This window comes from Vicugna pacos, chromosome 3 (genome assembly GCF_048564905.1).
Source record: "Vicugna pacos chromosome 3, VicPac4, whole genome shotgun sequence".
In the NCBI taxonomy this organism is placed as follows: Eukaryota; Metazoa; Chordata; class Mammalia; order Artiodactyla; family Camelidae; genus Vicugna; species Vicugna pacos.
In genome coordinates this window covers 71,388,566-71,409,260 of record NC_132989.1, presented here as the reverse complement: position 1 = coordinate 71,409,260, position 20,695 = coordinate 71,388,566, and the positions used below count along the sequence as shown (strand labels likewise).

Sequence of the window (20,695 nt, the reverse complement as noted above, 5' to 3'; positions counted from 1 at the left end):
GCAGCAATTTAGGGTCACTATTCTGTATAAGACAAAACAAAACAAAACCCTCAAAGGGGAACCAATTATGTAACCAATTATTGATTAATGAATGTCAATTCCACTTATATTCTTTTAAGCCCCTCCAAATTAGAGAAGCAGTAACAGCAGAACAGATAACAGCTCTAGCGCCAAACTGAGACTGATTCCAGCTCTGCTGCTTATTACCTTTATGACAACTTATTGAAACACTGTTAAGCCTCTGTTTCCTCACCTACAAAATGGGGATACTACAGGTTGCCAGGATGACCAAGTAATACATGTAGAGCACTTATGCTAGATCCTAGGAGGTCCTCAACAACTATTATTCAATAATACAATAACAACAATCATTACTATACTGATGATAAAGTTGATGACTACTATATATTATAATGGAAAATAATCACTTTAAAAATAACTTCATATAAAGAGGAATGAAAAAATTAATGATGAGTGGATCTATTTTGCTCAGATCAATTTAGAAGTGTAAAAATCAAAGGATTCGGACTCATGCTTTTCTCGACTACAAGAATCTGGGAGTTTGTACAGAGTATGTTTTACTTATTGCTCTATCCACTGACAATATCATATAAATATTATAAATACTAACACTCTTAAGGCTTTGTATTAAAATTTAGAAGGTGGATGAGGTCCAGAGTTATATATTAAGTATAAAATTGATTATTTTAAAATTTTCTAAATAATGTGACATCTGCTAATGTAAAAAGCGGACACACCCTTTGACCTAGCAATTCCACTCCTACATTTAACAAATTCCTGCACATGTGTGCAGAGATACACACCAAGATGTTCACAGCAACACTGTTTCTAACAGCAAAGAGAAAACCATCTCAAAGTCCATCCACAAGAGAACAGACAATAAATTGTGGGATAATCATACACTGGAACACTACAGAAGACTGAAAATGAATGAAATAACACATGAACGAATCTCAAACATGATACTGAGCAATGTAATGAGATATAAACAGTATCATTCCATTTAAGTAAAATTCAGACCATGGAAAGCTAAGTTCTCTAGGTATACATTTGCAGTAAACTATAAAAGAAAGCAAATGAAAGCTAAACACTGCAATCAACACGGGAGTGTAGATGATTAGTGGAAGGGAAAGAACAGGAAGTAGCACACAGAGATGCAAGAGTATTGCTAATAATCTATTTCTTAAGCTAGGTGGTGATTACACTGGTGTTCGCTGTGTTATTCATTATACTTTGCATATTCCATATGTAACTTTACATGAAACTTCACAGTAAGTATTTTTAACGTTTATAAATATTTATACGATTTTAAACTCAAAGTATTTATTTTACTTGTTCAATTAAGGCATTCCTTGCTTCTGTTGTCTCCTTCAGCAATTTAGGATCACTCATTTCCAAGAGGGGTTTTCTCTCAAAGTCTTTTCCATCATCTGATTTGGGACTCCAAATAAGTTTCTCTTTACATACTACATCCACCACTCCTTTGAAAGTTTTGGCTTCACCAATTGGTAACTATAAGCCAGAATGAGATTAACATTTTATTAAATGATCATTAGAACTCAATTAGAACTGCAATGGTGATAAAATTTGTCTTTCCCCAATCCCTCCCCCAAAATGTCTCTTATTATTACCATAATCTATACCTATTTTTATTTATATCCTAATTTTTTCCAAAAAGAATCTGACATAGTTCAAAAATGTTTAGTATGTCACAATAAAATAAATTGATGAGGACACTGAGCAGTTGTTGCTATTAATCAACCAACCTGTAAAAGCAAAGGCTTTGCCTTCAACTTCTCTCTGATGCTTTCAACTGCATAGTTAAAACTGTAGAAAGCAAAATAATTAGTTTAAAATGTTAAAATTCTTAAAACAGGATTTAAGAATGTTCTCCAAAATTATAACCCTTTTTATTATCCTTAATGTTCACCATTTACAGTTTTCCACAGGTCAGTATCGTCAAAACTTCTAATGTTGATTTCAGATATCAGTGATTACCTACCATAATTCTGCCCCACAGATATTTAAGGTACTATTATTATTGTGAACTTCATTTAACTAAAGTTTGAGGTTAATGTTAAATGAATTGATCAAGGTCACAGATAATAAATTGGAGTTAGGATTCAAACGCAAGATGTGTGATTCCCAAAGATTCTTTCCTCTAAAAACTACATTTGTTATCACACATGGCTACCCACTTTCTTCCAAAGGCCAGTCTGACTAATTTTTCTACACTTTTATCTTAGACATTCGTAATCTCACATGCTACATTGTTCATTTCTGTGCTAATACTAGAGTTGGCTACCTACGGACCCCCATGCCATCTTGGCACATGCGCTGATTCATATACATATGCAGACCATTCCGGTTCTGTCTTTGAGAACCAGCCTAGTTCTCAAACCAGCCTTTGAGAACCTCCCTCCCCATCAACATAGGTGCTGTCAGTCAGTACAGGTAGTACTTCCATCTACCTCAAGGAACTCCAAACAGAAAAGTGTCAGAAACTTAGCCTAGCACATTGTAAGGGTGCTATGCTTCTACTAATCAAAAGTCCTTTAAGCCAGTAGCCTTAGAATTACTGCAGAGAGTTACAGAAACACAAAGCACACAGTGTGGTATTAGGAGAGGCATAGTTTATGTTTTCCCATGGCCACTCTCATATCACAGACTAGGATCTCTCCCTATCACATTTCCCCACAATCCTTTGTATTCTTAATTTTCGCCCTTTCACATTTTCTCCAAATCCTTCATACACTATTGATTTTCTGAATTCTGCTCTCAGATAGCATATCCATTTTGGAATATCACTCTATAAGTCTGGAGTATTATGACTACGTCTCAGCATTAACTTTTGTCCTACCCGTAGGTTTCAAAACATCTTCTCCTCTCCTAGTTTCCTTTTGTTGAGAGTATTTTACCTAGTAGCTAAAGAAAATCAGGGGACAAGGAAGAACACTGTTCTCTGAGGCAACCCCTCTACCTTTGGCAATGACAGGGAGCACTGTAATGTTCATCAATATAAGGGCTATACCATACCGCTCTAAATAAAACCAGTGGAATCAGCAAGACATCACTGTCAGGACCCTAGAAACTAGGACATAGCCTCTCTACATCAGAATCAGAATGATCAATCATCTATCAGCTCTCTTTAATCCCACAGGTTGGTACTTAAGCTATGAGTTAGCGGCTCTGAAATTTTTCTAAAAAAGGATTGAACTGGGAGTCCATGGAATATTTATCCTCTATAGGGAATACTATTTCTAAATTTAAGTTATAGTCCATTAAAAGCTCAAACTGCACAGCGAAAAAAAATGTGACAATGAATATATGTATGTTCACGCATAACTGAAAAATTGTGCTCTACACTGGAATTTGATACATTGTAAAATGACTGTAACTCGATTAAAAAAATGTTAAAAAAAAGTTAAAAAAAAAAAAAGCTCAAACTGCATTCTTACTTTGATGAGCCAAAGAAACAGACTTTAAATACCTTGCTCCAATTTTGTCCATCTTGTTTAAAAAACAGATTCGAGGTATCTTGTGTTTATCAGCTTGCCTCCACACTGTGAGAGTTTGTGCCTGAAGCAAAGATAAGGAAAAAAACACACATTAAACAAAAATAACTAGGTTACTACACATCGAACAAGCAAATCTAAGGCTCTACAACATGGAATTGGGCCCTGTTCTAGCACAGAGTTAGTGTCACTGCACATATACCTCTAGACCCACTCTTACACTATCAGGTTAAAACAGCTAAGAATGTGATCAAGTATGACTGAAGATTGTGCTTCAAACTGAGAATAATACTTTAGGTGAACTCGGACACAACACAAAGGGAATTAACAACTGTGATGTACTAGGAGACACAGAAATGGGACTTAACAAAGAACTAGAAGACCTACTTTTTCTTTAAATTTTTCAAAAGTGAATTGACAGAACAAGTAATTGATGTACACTATAGAACATTTGTACAATAGAGAACTGCACAAGCAAGAGATTAAAATCATCTGTAATTCCACACCGGGATATGACCACTGTTAATATTTTGGGGGATTTATTAGAAGACCTACTTTTTGTTTGGCTTCACCTCACCTAGTACACGTCTCACAATACTGAACTAATCAGTTTTCTGCTCTGTGAAATATGGACTTTTGCCTTAATTCAGACAGGAACAGAAAAGAGGGTATTATAAAGATACTATTGTGATAAAAATCAGGTATTTGTACTGTGAATATTTGGATGTTCATGTAAACTGAAGAGGATTTAAGGGTAAAAAAGAAGCCAATATCTGTATTGCTAAGTTGCAATCCTCATATGCTTTTCTATTTAGCCTCTTTTAATTCCACTTTCTATACATGTTAAATATAAATAGTGTGACTAGTGGAGTCCAAGAGCCCAGAAGTAGAGCATCAAAAGCCTCATGTGCTGACATTAGTTAAAATAGAAGCCAGTTTGTCATTTTCCAGGGGGAGGTTCGCAGGGGGGAGGTAATTACGTTTATTAATTTATTTTTCAATGGAGGCACTGGGGATTGAGCCTAAGACCTCATGCATGCACGTACTCTACCACTGAGCTACATCCTCCCCCCATAATTTGTTTTAGTGGGTAAAATATACTTATATGATAAAATACAGCACAAGGGTTAGGGGTACCAATTCCTGCAAACTCAAAAATCCTCTTAAAACTTTACAAGCGGCCCTTCCCATCTGCAGTTCTGCATCCGTGGATTCAACCAACAATGGATTAAGTAGTTCAGTAGTCTGTACTTAGTGAAAAAAATCCATGTATAAGTGGACCCACAAAGTTCAAACCCATCTTGCTCAAGGGTCAACTGTACAGATTTTAAGTGTACAGCTCAATAAATTTTTATAAATCTACATACTGGTGATAACTATTACCCCAATCAAGAGACAGAACATACACAACATGATAGATTTTTCTTATATCCCACACAACCATGGCAACCTCTTTTGATTTGTCACCATAGATTCTGCCAATTTTTGAACTTCATGTAAATGGTATGGCTTCTTTCACTCAACATAACGTTTCTGACATTCATTCATGTTGTTGGGTATACTGATTCATTCATTTTTATTGTTAAGTTCCTTTACACAAATGTACCAGTTTTTCTATCCACATCTGGATGTGCACTTGGGCTATTTCTAGTTTGAGGCAATTAAGAATTTAGCTGCTATAAACATTGCGCACAAATCTCTGGTAGGTAAATGTTTTCATTTATTTGGATAAAAACAGAAGAGTAGAACTGCTGGGTTATAGAACAAGTGTATATTTATAAGAAACTGCCAAATAGTCTTCCAAAGTGGTTATAGTATTTTACAGTTCCACCAACAATATCTAAGAGTTTCACTTACTCTACATCCTCAACCAAGATTTGCCATCATTCTTTTTAATTTTAGCCATTCTTATGGGTATAAAACAGCCTCTCTTTGTAATTTTAATTTACATTTCCCTAATGACCAATGAGACTGAGCATCCTGTCATGTGCTTACTGGACACTCACATGTCTTCTTTGGTGAAGTATCTATTCATTCAAGTCCTTTGTGTACTTTTTAATTGGGGCGTTAGTTTTTATTATTGATATGTAGTTCTTCATATATACTGGATTGATCACAAACATGTTCTGTGAAAATGTTAGCACATACTTCCTAAGACAGTGATATTCTCTACGTAATCAAGTGTTACTGCACTCTGGAAATTTAATATTCATATATTTTATTTAATGCTACATATTTTCTCACAGTCTAAGGCTTGCCTTTTTATTTTTCAGTATCAAATATGTAATTTTGATAAGGTCCAATGAATCAACTTTGCTTTATGTTTCTTGTGTCTTGAGAAACTGTTACCTATCACCCAAGGTTATGAAGATACTTTATTTTTCCTTTAGAAAATATACAGATATAGCTTAACACTATGATCCATTCCAAACTAAGTTTTGGGTGTGGTGGTGGGAGGGAGGATATTAAAGCCAATCTTGAGATTGTAAGGCAAATGGGGTACCAGCTAAAGAGAGCATAGCTGACCCCAGTGGCAAAAATTTATTATGAACCTATTTTCAGGATTTATCCAAGGAGCTTTACATTAAGTTTTGGGAGAAAATTCTTCACGATTCACTCGCATTTCTCCATGTTTTGTTTAGAGAGGCACTGACTGCCTTTATTCTGCACTATTTTTTGCAAAGATGTCTGTACAGTGAACAGCTTAGAAAGACAGAGACAGTGTCTCCCTCCAGAGCAAATGGTAGGTTGGCTTGCAACCTTGGAAGACAATGTCTCCCTTCAGAGCAAAGAGTAAGCATGCTTACTACCCATTATAAAATATTTCCATTCTCTAAGCACAAGGTTCCACTGCATGCGCAGCTGTCACCTGACTTCCCTTTGTCACCCTATGGGACTTAGGGCTTGAGGAACCAACACAAGGAAATGCTGGTGCTCTGGATATTGCTATTTCAGGGACTAACAAACAAAGTCCTTTGTCCCTGACTCAGGAATCTCGTGTCTTCTGCCAGAATACATAAAACTATGACAGACTAATTTGTTAGCTTGAAAGTAAGGTACAATCTCAGGCTCTTCAGAGTTATCAAAACTAACGTTCATACTTCCTACAGAAAAGTAAACTTTCCTTTTACTGTGAAACAGATGAGATCATATATAGGTCATATCTCAATATTAAATTCCAACTTCCTTTAACCCTAGTTCAATTTATATGAACTTACCAAAAGGTTATAGTTAAATCAATCTGATACATTCTACTTTTTGTGAAATCATGCTGTTCTATCTTCACTTTACTCTGGCAATATTTTTTACCTCTACACCAGCAGAGGCATCAAACACAGCCACGGCACCATCCAACACTCTTAGGCAGCGCTCAACCTCCAAAGTAAAGTCCACATGACCTAAAACAAAGATGAGAAATCTAACACTTAAAATCTGTAAACAACCACCACCACCACCACTACCACCACCACATGATCCAGCAATCCCATTCTGAGGTATATATCCAAAAGAATTGAAAAGATGATCTCAAAGAGATATTTATACTCCCATTTTCATAACAGCATTATTAACAATGGCCAAGAGGTAGAAACAACCCAAATATCCACCAATGGATAAATGGTATATACACAAAATTTTGTATATAAACAAAATGTGTTATATATATGCGTGGAATACTATGCAGCCTTTAAAAGGAAGGAAATCCTTTCACATGCAACAACATGGATGAACCTTGAAAAACTTTGCTAAGTGAAATAAGACAATCACAAAAGGACACAAAATGTATGATTCTACTTGTAAGAGGTATCTAAAGTAGTCAATCTCAGATCTAGAAAGCAGAACAGCGGTTACCAGGGGTCAGGGGAGGGGAAGAGAAGAGTTGTTTTTTAACACGGATAGAGTTTCAGTTCTGCAAAATGAAAAAGTTCTGGAGATCTGTTTCACAAGAGTATAAACATACTTAACACTACTGAACTGTACACTTAAAAATGGTTAAGATAGTAAATTTTATGATACACTTTTCTTACCACAATAAAAAAAACCCACACATACACAAACAAAAACCTCAAATGACACATCACCTCTGCATTACAAGAACAGCAGTATACCTGGTGTATCAATTAGATTGATTCTATACCCCTTCCAATCAAATGTAACAGCAGCTGATTGAATAGTTATGCCTCGTTCTCGCTCTTGAGCCATGAAATCTGTCACTGTGTCTCCATCATCAACATCTAACCAGGAAAAAAGATGACATAGTTAGGCTTGATAGCAAGTGTTATTTATTAGTATTGATATCTATCCAACATAGTTTAATTTGCTTTAATAGAAACTGTTCATAAAATATTTGGTTCAATATTTGAAGCCCTTAATCCTTCTTTAAATAAATCTTCATTCTAGTAAAAGCTTTTTCAGCAGATTAGTAATTTTTGCATAAAGATTTTTTTTCTGTAACAAGTAAGATTAAACTCTGTTTAAACATTTCAGTTTCACTGAACCATATACTTCTTCCATTTTTTCCCAGTCTAACTTTCATTACCCCTTCTTTATCTGACATTTCTTATAGCTGATCCCTAGACAGGAGGCAGAGTAGTGCAATAAAGAGGACGGACAAGCCAAATTTAAATCCAAACTTTGTATCACCTACTTCTCTGTGATCTTTATCAAGTTATTTAAACTTGTTTGTAAAATAAGGCTAAGAAAACCAACCTTGCTGGGCTGTTATAAGATTGAAATGAGACTACATGTGTAAAGTACCTAGCTCATTAAATAAGTAAATGGTAGCTACATGGAACAAGGTAAAGAAAAAATTCCTTCCAAGTTAAATTATCTTTTACAAATCTTTCTCATTACTAAATTTTCCCACCAAAAGGGATTTACTTATACAAATGCAAATTAAGTCTTCGTATAATTTCTACAGCATAAAGTTAGGGATAAAGTTTATTCTGACTACCAAAACGGTCACTCAAAATTACTCTGCAGTAAAATCCTGATTTATATATTTTACTCTGATGAAATTTACACAGTAAAAGAAATGACAGCTGATTCTTACCTATCAAAATTAAAGAACCCAGGTTATGATTGATTTATACTACCACCACTTACATAAGCATTAAACCTCTAAAATGCTAACTAGTTTACCCATTATCAAGTTTGTGTGTGTATGTGTGTATTTCTTGCTATTGCTATTACACAGAGGGGAAAATAGTGAGAATAATGTATCCGTCAAATATCAGTATTAAAGACCTGTGTTAGTATTGCCAGTTATTCACAGTTTAACTAACCAAGAAAACAAACATCATTAAGACAAAGACCAAATAACTAACCAAAAATTCTAAATAAGGCACTAAGTTTTTAAGACACTCATAAAAATTTTTACAAAGAGAAAGATCTTTATTTCCTATTACTTCTTTATAATTTACACATATCACTCATAAACTCAACCTTGAATCAACAAGTTCTGTCACAATCTGGGTATTTTCTAGGCCTCTGACCTGAACCAGAAAAGAACCTCAAAACATATTTTATATATATATATATATATATATATATATATATATATATATATATATATATATATATATACACATACACACATACACATATATACAATGGAATTATTATTCAGCTTTAAGAAAGAAGGAAATTCTGACACATGCCACAATATGGATGAACCTTGAGCACATTATGCTAAGCGTTAAAGAAGCCAGTCACAAAAAGACAAATACCGTATGATTCCACTTATATGAGGTATGTAGAGAGGTCAGAGTCACAGAAAGAGAAAGTAGAAGGGTGGTTTCCAGGGGCTGGGCAGAGGGGGAAATGGGGTATATAGTTTGGATTTTCCAAGACGAAAAAGTTTGGATTTTGCAAGACGAAAAAGTTCTGGAGAATGGTTACAAACAGTGTGGATATACTCGACACTACTGAACTGTACACTTAGAAATGGTTAAGATGGTAGATTTTATGTGCATATTTTTTTAACAACAATTTAAAAAAAACTTGATAATTACCTAGGTCCACCTAATCTGAATCCTTGCTTCAAGGATACAAACTGGGGATGTGAGGGAAGGATTCTAATCAGATTTGTGACACAAAAGAGGACACCTAACAAAGTTCAAAGTTTTGCTGTTTTCCATTTACACAGCAATAATTCTATGAGAAATTATGTTCCCATCCTCATGAAGATTCTAATCCTGAGTGGTTTTCTCCTCTATAAACATTGTCTCCGCCAATTCCAAGGGTGTAGAGAAATAGTTCTTAATAGAGTGCATTTCAAAATCACGGTTGAGCTTTTGAAAAAGATATTCCCACTTCTGGTATTATGGACCTGATGATCTCCATCTCAAACTTCAAAACAAACTGTTTTATCACAGCTAAAGAAAGGCACTCTACAATGACAAAAAGATTGATCAGAGAAATGTAACAATCACAAATGTGTATAAGTCAAATAGAGAGTTTCAAAATACATAACAAAAATACAGATGTCCAGGCCATACCCAAACAAGCTGCATCTTAATTTTCAGAATGGAGCTAGGGCATTATTATTTATAAAAAAAATTTTTTAAAGCTACGTGGGTATTAAATGTGCATGCCTGGTCAAGAGTCATAAATTTTGGCATACTATAATTAAAAAATAAATTCAAAACTTAGGTAAATACTGCTATTACTATGAGTTAAGGCTCAATGACATTTTAATGAGCATACAGTTTGGGTTTTGCAAGATGAAAAAATTGGGGAGAATGGTTGCAACCAGTGTGAATATACTCAATTTGACCTCTGGTTAACTTTCTGTCTCTTTTCTTCTAGAGTCCAGAAAACAAGTATGTAAATTACATTGCTAGGCAACATACCTTATGGAAAAAATAATTTCTGATTGGTAAACTACATCTGACCTGGGAAGAACTATAAATGAATTATAAACACCTGGTGAAGTGGGAGGGTATAGCTCAGTGGTAGAGCGCATCTTTAGTGTGTACAAGGTCCCAGGTTCAATCCCCAGTACCTCTGTTAAAAAAATAAATAAATAATAAATAAACCAAATTATGCCCCCCACCCAAAAAAATACCACCTGGTGAAAAGTCATAGTTTCAGGCTTCCCTGAGTCGAGTATGGCACAGGGTCCCTTGTGGGAAACCTGGAAGATGGCCCATGAAGCTGTAGTAAGAGATATTCGTCCCTATGGGACATTAAGTCTTCTAAGCTAGGGTGGCTCCTATGAATCTTGTTAGCTTGCAACTAAGCTATCACTTTTGAGTGGCCAAAGAAGATATTCCCCACATAGCTATGTAGACTGCTGTAAGAACTTCTGAATAAGATCTATTGTTGGTCTGCTGGTAAGCTATGGTTTCTGTCTCAGCCTTCTGAATAGACCAGTGCCAACTATAGCCCAAGATAGTCTTACGAATCTGAATGTTTAGTTGAACCTAAAAAGACCCTTTGGTGAGTACTGCAACTACCTTAACCTTATTTTGTGGTTCAGACATCAGTACTTCCATACCATACTCAAGATCTCTACACTGACTTCTTAATCAAAATACTCTCTGATGATTTTTTTTTTAATGGGGGTTGGGGAGAGGAGGAATCCATTCTAACCTCCCAGTGATCTTGTGTATCCAGAATAATACAGTATTCTTTCTGTGGTGGTAGTTTTGCCTGCATCTATATGAGCCATGATTCCAATATTACGGATTCTGTTTAAAAGGGGGAAAAAAAAACGTATTATAAGGTGGACATCACTAAAACTGTAAAACCAAATATCTATGCCATGCAAATTTCAAAGCTGGTTAGTATTTTTATAATTTATATAATGGTATAAAAACTAGAAAAATGGAAAGCATCACTATCACATTACTCTGATAAAATATCTAAGTAACAAAAGAGCTAACTACAATCTTGTGAATATCTTATATTTATTTCTATGAAAAATGTGATGTTGCTATACTAAAAATTTTTAGCACGGAATTCAGACAAGAGAAAAGCTTTTAAGATACACACCGATATCTACTTATAATTAGCTAGGGCAGAAAGTTAGACAAATTAGAGCATTCACTAAATGCTGAATTAAGCCTAGGAGAGAAACTTGTAACCTTTCACAGCAGCCTATGGAAAAGACAGTAACAACGACAGTACTTACTTAGCAACGGGAGGATTGATGATGGAATGAAGGGATTTGATATCATTTCCTATTAAACCTAATAGAAAGAGTGTTAAAATTGAATTGTTAAATTTAAAGAAATTTTCCTTTAGCTTACAAATGCAGCAAGTTAAAATAATTCTAAGCAAATACTGTAATTCCAATTAAAGTAACATTCAAGCTAAGTAAAACTCTCATTTACCTAAAATTTATTTTCTTGCAATCTTTAAAGAAAAGGCTATGGATGACAATAAAACAAGGCAAAGTTTTTAAATATCAATTTCTAGATTACATCCTTAGAAAAATAGAGATTTATCCCAATCTCTGCCACCTTCTACAATTCTATATAAATAGAATTCTATAATAAATAGAATTGCAGAAGTAGAATTAATGTTCCTAATAGTAACTTTGAGGCACTAGAAGGTAATGAACCATAGAAAAATATAAAATGCACAGTCCTGTAAACCTACACTGTTGAGGCCTGATGGGCTAAGAGTGATCTAAATGTCAGCTAATAATGAATTTTTGTAATACCTGGACACAATGTTTTTAAAGACAGCCTGTGAGATATCACTGAACAGAAGCTATAATAACCTAGTATTTCTAAAAGGCCAAATAGTATTTCTGGAATAAAGTCCATAATGACTTACTTCATGCTTACCATACTTTATTAATACTAATGCAACAATGCAGTTACACTTATAAATTTAATCTAACCTTCCTGCTATTTAAACCAGCTCACCCAAATTTCTGTAATAAATTAAGAAGGCTTCTATTATATTTTAAAAACTGCATGGCAGTTTGAAGACTGAAAGATAACCTGTACTGCTACAGATAAATCTGCATGGGCAAAATACAGAAACCCAGGAACACACCAATAATGCAGGTCACTAAATTCACTTGTAAGGACAAGGTACACAGCAAATGAGCATTTTTACTTCATTACTCTCACATGACAAAGATGGTAACAAGAACAGCTACAGAATGAAGCTACAGGTGACCCTTGAACAACACAGGTCTGAACTGCATGGGTCCACTTAAACCCAAAGATTTAGTCAATACGTGCATTTCACAGTACTACGCAGTATTACTGCAGCTGGTTAAGTCTGTGCATGTGGAACTGCAGCTATTGTGGGCTGACTGTAAAGTTACACATGACTTTCAACTGTTCGAGGGGTCAGCACCCATAACCCCCTCATTATTCAAGGGTCAACTGTAGTTTCAGTGGACCTCCCATATGCTTGTTTACTTCAAACACATAAAGGACAATCAGGGTACAATTGACCTTCGAACAACTTAAGGGTTAGGGGTGCCCACTCCCGTGCAGTCAAAAATCCGAGTATAATTTACACCTCACCCTCCCATACCTAGCTCCTCTGTATCCTAGGCTCCTCACGGGCAGATTCAACCAGCCATGGATCATGTAGTAGTGTAGTACATGTTTAGTGAACAAATTCTGCACATAAGTGGACCCTCGAAGTTCAAACCTGTTCAAGGGGCAACTGTAGTCACTTTCTCAGCCTTCAGGCTTTTAACAGCCATATTATCTAACCTAACCTAGCCTAAATAAATAGTAAACCAAACTACTCTTAAGAACCCTCAAAATAAATATTCTGTTAAACCTCTACTGACAGAAAATACTTCTGGTATGAAAACCAGAGAGGAAGTAGGACAATCAGTATTTTACAGCAAGAGCACTCTACAAGTAGACTCACCTGCTAAACCTTTGAGCCAGCTACTCAAGCCACCAACCCTTCCCTTTGTTCAGCTCATTAGACAGCCAGCAGCTGAGGAGCATAAGTCTACTGGTATCACTTCCTGGCATCTACCAGAACACTCCTCATAATCTCAAGGAAATAGCCAAGAAGTAAAAGGGAGCCTGAGACCCCAAATAAGGGAGATGCTTGGAAATGAGAGAGGGAGAGAGACAGAGACAGAGAGAAGGCAGAAAGCAAGCAAGCAGTTTAAGTAAAATGAAAAGAATCTAACATTTGTACCTGGGAGGGAACTGTAATTTCTTCCAAGAGGCACATGTGGCTTTAATCTTTTTAGACTCGCTCTTATTTTATAGCAACAAGTATTCTAGTAAGAAGAAAAAGAAACTTGACATTAATTTTATTTTAGCATTACTTATTACAGTAGTTTTAAGATCATGACTCTACTTTGTCAGAGGACAAAATATTGTGAATCTCCATAAAGTAGTCCTAAAATTTCTTAACTCTAATTATTTTACAAAGTGACAACACAAAATTACACTACAGAAAAAAAAATAAGGATAAAATTAATACTGATTTGCTCTTTTGAGCTGACCTGAGATGATGACTTTCATAGACCTGCAGCATCAGCATCACAGGAATCTTATTTGAAAGACAAATTCTCAGGACCTGCTGCAGATAAGAGAATCAGAAACTCCAGGGATGGGATTGAAAAAAATCTGTTTTAACAAGCCCTCCAGGTGATTCTGATAGCTACAGTTTGAGGATCACGACTGAAGGTTCCAGAAAGTTAGAAAGGTTAAATAAGGTCGCTCACCCTGGATACTTCAGTTCTCCTTTAAGGCCGTTAAGAGCTGGTGGGGGGGTCATAAACTCTGAAGCCATTAGGTGTTTTCACCTACCTTTATAACAGTGGCTACAAAGCAGAATCACCTGGAAAGCTTTTTAAAAACATCTGGAGGATGGGGAAGTGGGAGAAGTTGGGTGAACTAGGAACTGGCACCTTTTAAAGTTCCCAAGGTATCTTCTCCTAATGTTCCCACATAGAGATCAAATGTTCTCCAACAATCCATGCCTAGACCACTAGATACACACTTAATGGCTGCCAACATATCTGGAATTGTTTGCAAAGTATGTAATGATTTTGGGCTGCCACAATCTGCTTTTCATGATGTCACGGAATGCATACCTGTGCCTTCCATATTATTCCTACTTGAGTTACCAAGTTTCTGGCAATAAAACACTATTATCCTAAGAAAGAGTAGAGAAGAGAATCAAACTACTTAAATTTTCACTTCATAATGACCAGGGTAAAACAGGATCACCTGTCACTGGGTGTATAATCTGAAAGCATCAGAAATGAAAACACTAAAGAAAAACTATGTAATTCCTTGGGCCACTAATGACCTCAAAATGGACTACAGATAGTCTCAAAATGCTGTACAGGTAATTTTAAAGTAGCAAAATGAATTTACAGACTAATGATAAGGCACACTTCTTCCTGGTTACAAGTTCTCCCATATTCCCTGTTAAGAAGCTGCTGATATACTAATACATAAGATATACTAGGCCTTTGGGAAGTAAAGTAGCTGAAGTCGTTGAAGTACATTTAATTTTACAAGAAAAGCTTACATTAATAGATAAACAAGATTACACTGTATAACACAGGGAAATATACACAAAATGTTATGATAAATCACAGAGAAAAAAATGTGACAATGAATATGTATATGTCCATGAATGACTGAAAAATTGTGCTGAACACTGGAATTTGACACAACATTGTAAAATGATTATAAATCAATAAAAAATGTTAAAAAAAAAAAGCTTACATTAATGTGCAAGCTGCATATATTCTTATGGTTCACTACAAATATCCTCAGGCTGGACATCTTGGCCCTCTAAATTGTTATTCTCTGAAAAAGAAATATACAAAATTATAAAACTAAGTTTATGCATTACATGTAAGACATATGTAAGTCAGTCATGTGTAATATACATCGTAAAAATGTATCACTTTTAAAAATCAGAAACAATATTTTTAGCTATCAAAGTCAATGCATATTCAGAAAATAATTCTAACATAAGAAATATGGTTCTCAAGCTTAAAAATCCCTTATTTTTCAACATCCTTTAATTCTTCCAGAAAGATATGAAGATACTAAAGAAAAAGATATACTAAAACTACAAAATGTCAGATCAACCAAAATGCATTTTTACATAAAAGTAAGAAAAATAATTAACTATAGAAAGCATCTTGGTAATTTCTCAAAAAGTAATATAACTTTTTGGTTTATCTGTGTATTCTGACTTTTCTACCATAAATATGTAAAAATAAAATTATGTAAAAAAATACACAGAAGTAAATCCTCTCTATGATCACAGAAATGAAGGATCTTTAGTTTAAAAACATTTACTAAATATTCTCTATGTATCAAGTACACTCTCAAAAGCTATGAGAAATGCACAGAAGCATATGAAACTGAGGGGAATGGGTATCAAGTAAACAGGTAAGGTTATACCATTGTGCAACATGTCAAAAAAAAAAAAAAAGCTATGTCAAAACTCATTATTATTCCTTATTCCCCCTAAATCTGCTCCTTTCCATATCTTAAGACAGATACAGTCACTATCTTTATTTAGGAAGTCACCAAGTCCTTTTGATTTATTCCCTAAATATATCTTGAATCCATTCCTCTTCATTTCCAATGCCAAAGTTCTGAGTGTTTGCAAAAATCATGTATGTTAGATCCATTCTAAAACAGAACAATGGATTCTAACATAACAGAATACAAAAAGCTCACTAATATGGTTTGATTCCACAGTGCAACTAACCTTTTAAAAAAACTCACTTGTCAAAGCCTGGTATATCATTTAAGATGGTCCACAATTTTCTGAAAAGACTATTAAAATACTCCTCCCTTTCCCACACATATCTACGCTGCAAGATCTGCTTCATACACTTCAACTAAAAATAGAGTAACATATGAAATACAAAAGCAGACGTAAGTCGTTTTCTATTAAGCCAGACATTTAAGACTTGCAAAATTGTAACACTCTTCAAAATAAATAATTTGTTTTTGAAAATAGATATTTTTCATAAAACTGTATTACTTATACTAATATTTAATAGATTTGTTACTTTTAATGAATTAAAACCTAAGTTTTGTTTTAATTTCTAGTATTTCAATATTAATTACAGCCTATATAAACAAAACTGGAGTTCTGAATCATTTTTAAAAGTATAAAGGGTTCCTATTGACCAAAAATTTTTTAAACTTATTCCAATATTGTGTTTCCCAAAATGAATGCCCATGATTATGTTACATTATAGACCAAAAAAAAATTGTTTACTAGATAAATGTTAGAAAAAATAGCCAACAAAATCTGTGATTTTGCAGACAGTGTTGCCTATGATGAAGTTATTTATGTTAAAATGTGAATTAATTTAAGGAAAATTATTCAGTAATTAATAGCACAAGTGATGTCAGTCTTAAAAGGTAGTACTCAGTGGGAAAAACTGCTTTAATCCATTCTTGACATATATCCTTCAAATAAACAATCTCAAGTCATCAACTCCCTACTTAAAAACCTGTAGAAGTTCTTAATATGAAAAATCTGTCCTCAACTACCTTCACAGCCCCGTACTCTCCCCTACTCCCCACTCTATACAGGAGCTCTAGCCAAAACTCCCCAGAAACATCACACTTGTAACACCTTCACACCTCTTCACGTAATGGTGCCACTTTTCTGAAAGCAGTCCTCTTATTCCCAAAGCCACATACCTGGCAAATTTCTATTCAATCTTCAAGCCCTGGCTTGAAAGCCTTTCCTAATTTCCTACAGTTTTTAATACTACCTTTTCTGTGAAAACACCTGCAATTTAACTTACTCATAACAAACATACTTCCAAGTTATCCTCACTACTGTGAGCTCCCCAAAAGGAGGCATCTTCTACTAGCAGCCTGTGCCTCATTTCTTGACCTATAAAGTCATTTATGGCCTGCCATTGACATTCTTCCTCCACATGGCTCAGTGATTTAACAAAAATGATTTCCTACTGGTGCTATCAAGCGAGTTATTTCACAAAGCCCAGAATTCCTTAGGCCTTGGGCAATACATACTCACTAAACACTGTAACACCTGACGGTCTAAAAAGGACTGGTAATGCGAGAAAATGGGTAAATACCCATTCTACATTATTAGCAACAAATTACACTACCAGTAAATAAAAGAATCCAAGAACCATTTTTTAAAAATGCCTGTAAGGCTAAATACACACAAACAGGAATCATGGGACACAAAGGGCAATCACAAAACACATCAGTATGCAAGCAGAACTGAGATGTTGCTGCTGAGGATCAAGCAATGCAGGAAAAGAGACCTAAAGGATTAGGTTAAAATAATCTGTGTTTGCATATGGTATTTGTTACTGTACTTGGTAATTTTCCCTAAATTAGAAACTTTAATTCAGATCTGTGTCTTATCCAATGTTTTTTAAAAGTATCAAATGTGAATTAGACCAATATGTTCATTATTAATTAACATCAATCCCTAATATCATCTTTGCCTTTTTTCTTTTTATGCTGAATAGATAAACTCAAGCTATTAACTTAAACTCATTTTCACAACAAAATTTATGTCACAAGTTCTAGAACAAGCTATTCACCTAAATTTTAAAAATTAGTTCTAGCCTTTAACTTCACTGTAGAAGAAAATCTGACAAATCAACTTTTACTTGCTAAAAAAAAAAAAAGCTCAGTAAAGATACTCTTAAATTTAGGTCACCTGGCCTGAAAAAGCACTTTCCAAATCCCTGATCATCTAACATTTATTGGAGCAACACGAGGAGATGGTTATTGCAAACATAAAAATGAGTAACACCTGATCCCCAACTTCAAGAAAAAAGTTAACTTTAAAAACCCTACTCTCCTGCATATCACAACAAACATTTCATTCATAATGCTTTTTGCATGATTCTTAATACTGTATCTGTTCCTTATTTAACACAAATAAGCTTGATATTTTTAACACTATTTATAAAGCAGTTCTCACATCCTCCTGGCTTATCCTTCTAATCCTGTCTACACCAATACTGCCTACAGTCTCATACAGATCAGAGGAACACATTTTTACACTTCTGATAGCCAAAACGCAAAGAGTGAGTATTTAGTAAATATTTTTGGCAAATGTAACAAAGTAGTGATGATACCCAACTTGGCTACTGCCAAGTACACAGAAAGAAGTTTTTTTCAGAGAGCTTTTTGCTGACATTGATCTGTTTAGGCCATTTTTATCCCACAGTCACAGATGAAAGAACACAGTATGAAGAAAAACAAGATAGCTGACCACTTTGCCTCTATTTTACACAAATCAAAATGTGACTACTGCTTAACATTTGAAACCGTTTATTTTCTATTCCTGATTCAGAAGGAAAAAGGACATTATGGCTCTGAGACTTAAGAAAAAACTACTGATGAGTTCACAATTTAAACAAACCTATTAAAAATTTCTATAAACAGAAAGAGCTACAACAGGAAATAAGGATAAATCTCACAATGTTAAACAAAAGAAACCACCACCAAAGAGTTCACTCACACTGTGTGATTCCAATTAAAAACAGGCAAAACTAATCCACTCAATTAGAAGTCCGGATAGGGTTCAACCCTGGGAGTGGGCTTCTCGGGCACAGGTTAACACAATTTCTTGCTTTGGGTGCTGCTTATTATGCGTGTATTCAGGTTTTGAAAACCTACTAAAACATACATCTCCAGGATGCATTTTTCTGTGTGTCATAATTACTGCATGTCAATAAAAAGTCTTTTAAAAACTCTCCACAAACTTTAAATTATAAGAGAAATGTCAACTGGGCCCTTCACTTGTGGTGAAGAGGCCGGAGTAGGCTTTACAGAGGACTTGCTAAAGTCTCAAGTCTTCTTTGATCTTCACGTCAAATCTCTGAGCCTGTGATCCATCACATCACAGGATCCACGTGAGAATTAAATTCACTTATTCAACAAGAATTTGAGTGTCTACTGTTGCCCTCTAGGTAATGGGGTTAAAAGTAGTGAACAAAAGACAAGAACAAAACAGAAATAATGTATCCTAGTCAGTGGGAACAGACAATAAACAAAAGAAATAAACTTAAAAACATAGCACTTTTTATTGTGATAGGTGCTATAAGAAGAATTAAGTAAGAAAGGGGAACAGGGGCAGTAGTTAATTTTAAGTAAGGAGGTCAGGGAAGGTCTCAATAAAACAGTAACATTTAAGAAAAGACCTGACTGTAGGTGAGAAAGGCAACACCAGAAGGAAGTGCATTCCAAGAAGAGGTTACTTACGTATCTTACTGTACTTGAAAACATACAAACGCTAGTTAGAATTTGTTCGAGTTTTAAATAAAATGACAATCAAGTTAGAAGATGGAGCCTTAAAAACCTGCCTGAAATTCACACTAAGACCTAGAGAGGTGACTAATGTGACTTTCGCAACGTAACTGAAGGACGTTCCAGACGGTGGAGTAATTAAGGGAACTCCTGTGACTGTGCAGTAAAAAGGTAAAACTGGCCGCTTCCTGAGTTAGATGTACTGTCTTACAGTGACAGTACATATAGCAGCACTAGAGGACCACTAAATGCAAATACGCTCAGCACCGTCCCGTGCACCAAAAGGCCTCAGGAATTTCAGGTACCAGTCTAGAAAAACAGGGCGTTGTCTTTCTTTCCTACAGCTTTTACCAATTTTGCTTTCTCCTACAGTTAAGTTTTCATTCCTCTGCATCCTTCTCAACCTTGCACACATTACACAAGATGACAGGAACAAAGAAGAGCCGCTCTCGCTGAAAGAGAAAGAGAAAGGCCCACACCTGGGCGGACGTCGAGAGGCGAGATGTGGAAGGCCCTGCCGTCCTCGTCCAGGCCTAGCTGTGGCATCCCGGAGGGTGGCCGCTGGCCAGCGTGGGGCAGGGCTCTAAACACGCGGGAGTCGCACGCGCGACTTGGTACTCACCTGTCACTCGGTCGCATACCGAAGGCCGGCTTTTTCCCGCCAGGCTGGTGAGAGCGGAGGTGCGGGCCGCCCCCAAGCTTGCAAAGGCCTTCTGTCGCGACGCCCTACCTCAGCGAACGCCCAGGGACGGGCGGAGGGAAGCTAATTTCTTTCGCTCTCCCCGCGCCGGCGCCGCTCTTGCCCTCTGCCTCCGCCGGCGCTGCGCTTTACCACTTCCGCCAGCGCCGCTCTTCACCACTTCCGGTGGTGCCCCACTCAAAGGCCGCCGGCCAGCAACTTCCGCACTTCTAGCTGAAAGTGGA

General features: G+C 35.7%; 1 protein-coding gene across 2 annotated transcripts in view; it reads right to left on the bottom strand.

Annotated features, from left to right (window-relative positions):
* Positions 1-20,607, bottom strand: part of GFM2 (GTP dependent ribosome recycling factor mitochondrial 2) — a 43,299-nt gene extending 22,692 nt beyond the window's left edge. The window contains exons 1-10 of one of the 2 annotated variants that reach the window (XM_072958507.1): positions 20,394-20,607; positions 15,218-15,301; positions 13,668-13,752; positions 11,671-11,728; positions 11,130-11,227; positions 7,643-7,768; positions 6,846-6,934; positions 3,512-3,600; positions 1,788-1,848; positions 1,354-1,533 (exon numbers count right to left, since the gene is read on the bottom strand). In XM_072958507.1, coding sequence (XP_072814608.1) covers positions 1,354-1,533; positions 1,788-1,848; positions 3,512-3,600; positions 6,846-6,934; positions 7,643-7,768; positions 11,130-11,227; positions 11,671-11,728; positions 13,668-13,752; positions 15,218-15,277 — 846 coding nt within the window. In that variant the 5' untranslated portion in view covers positions 15,278-15,301; positions 20,394-20,607. Of the gene's footprint in view, positions 1-1,353; positions 1,534-1,787; positions 1,849-3,511; positions 3,601-6,845; positions 6,935-7,642; positions 7,769-11,129; positions 11,228-11,670; positions 11,729-13,667; positions 13,753-15,217; positions 15,302-20,393 lie in introns of those variants that run through there. The other variant, XM_072958508.1, reaches the window with a different exon arrangement.
* Positions 20,608-20,695: the final 88 nt, after the last annotated feature.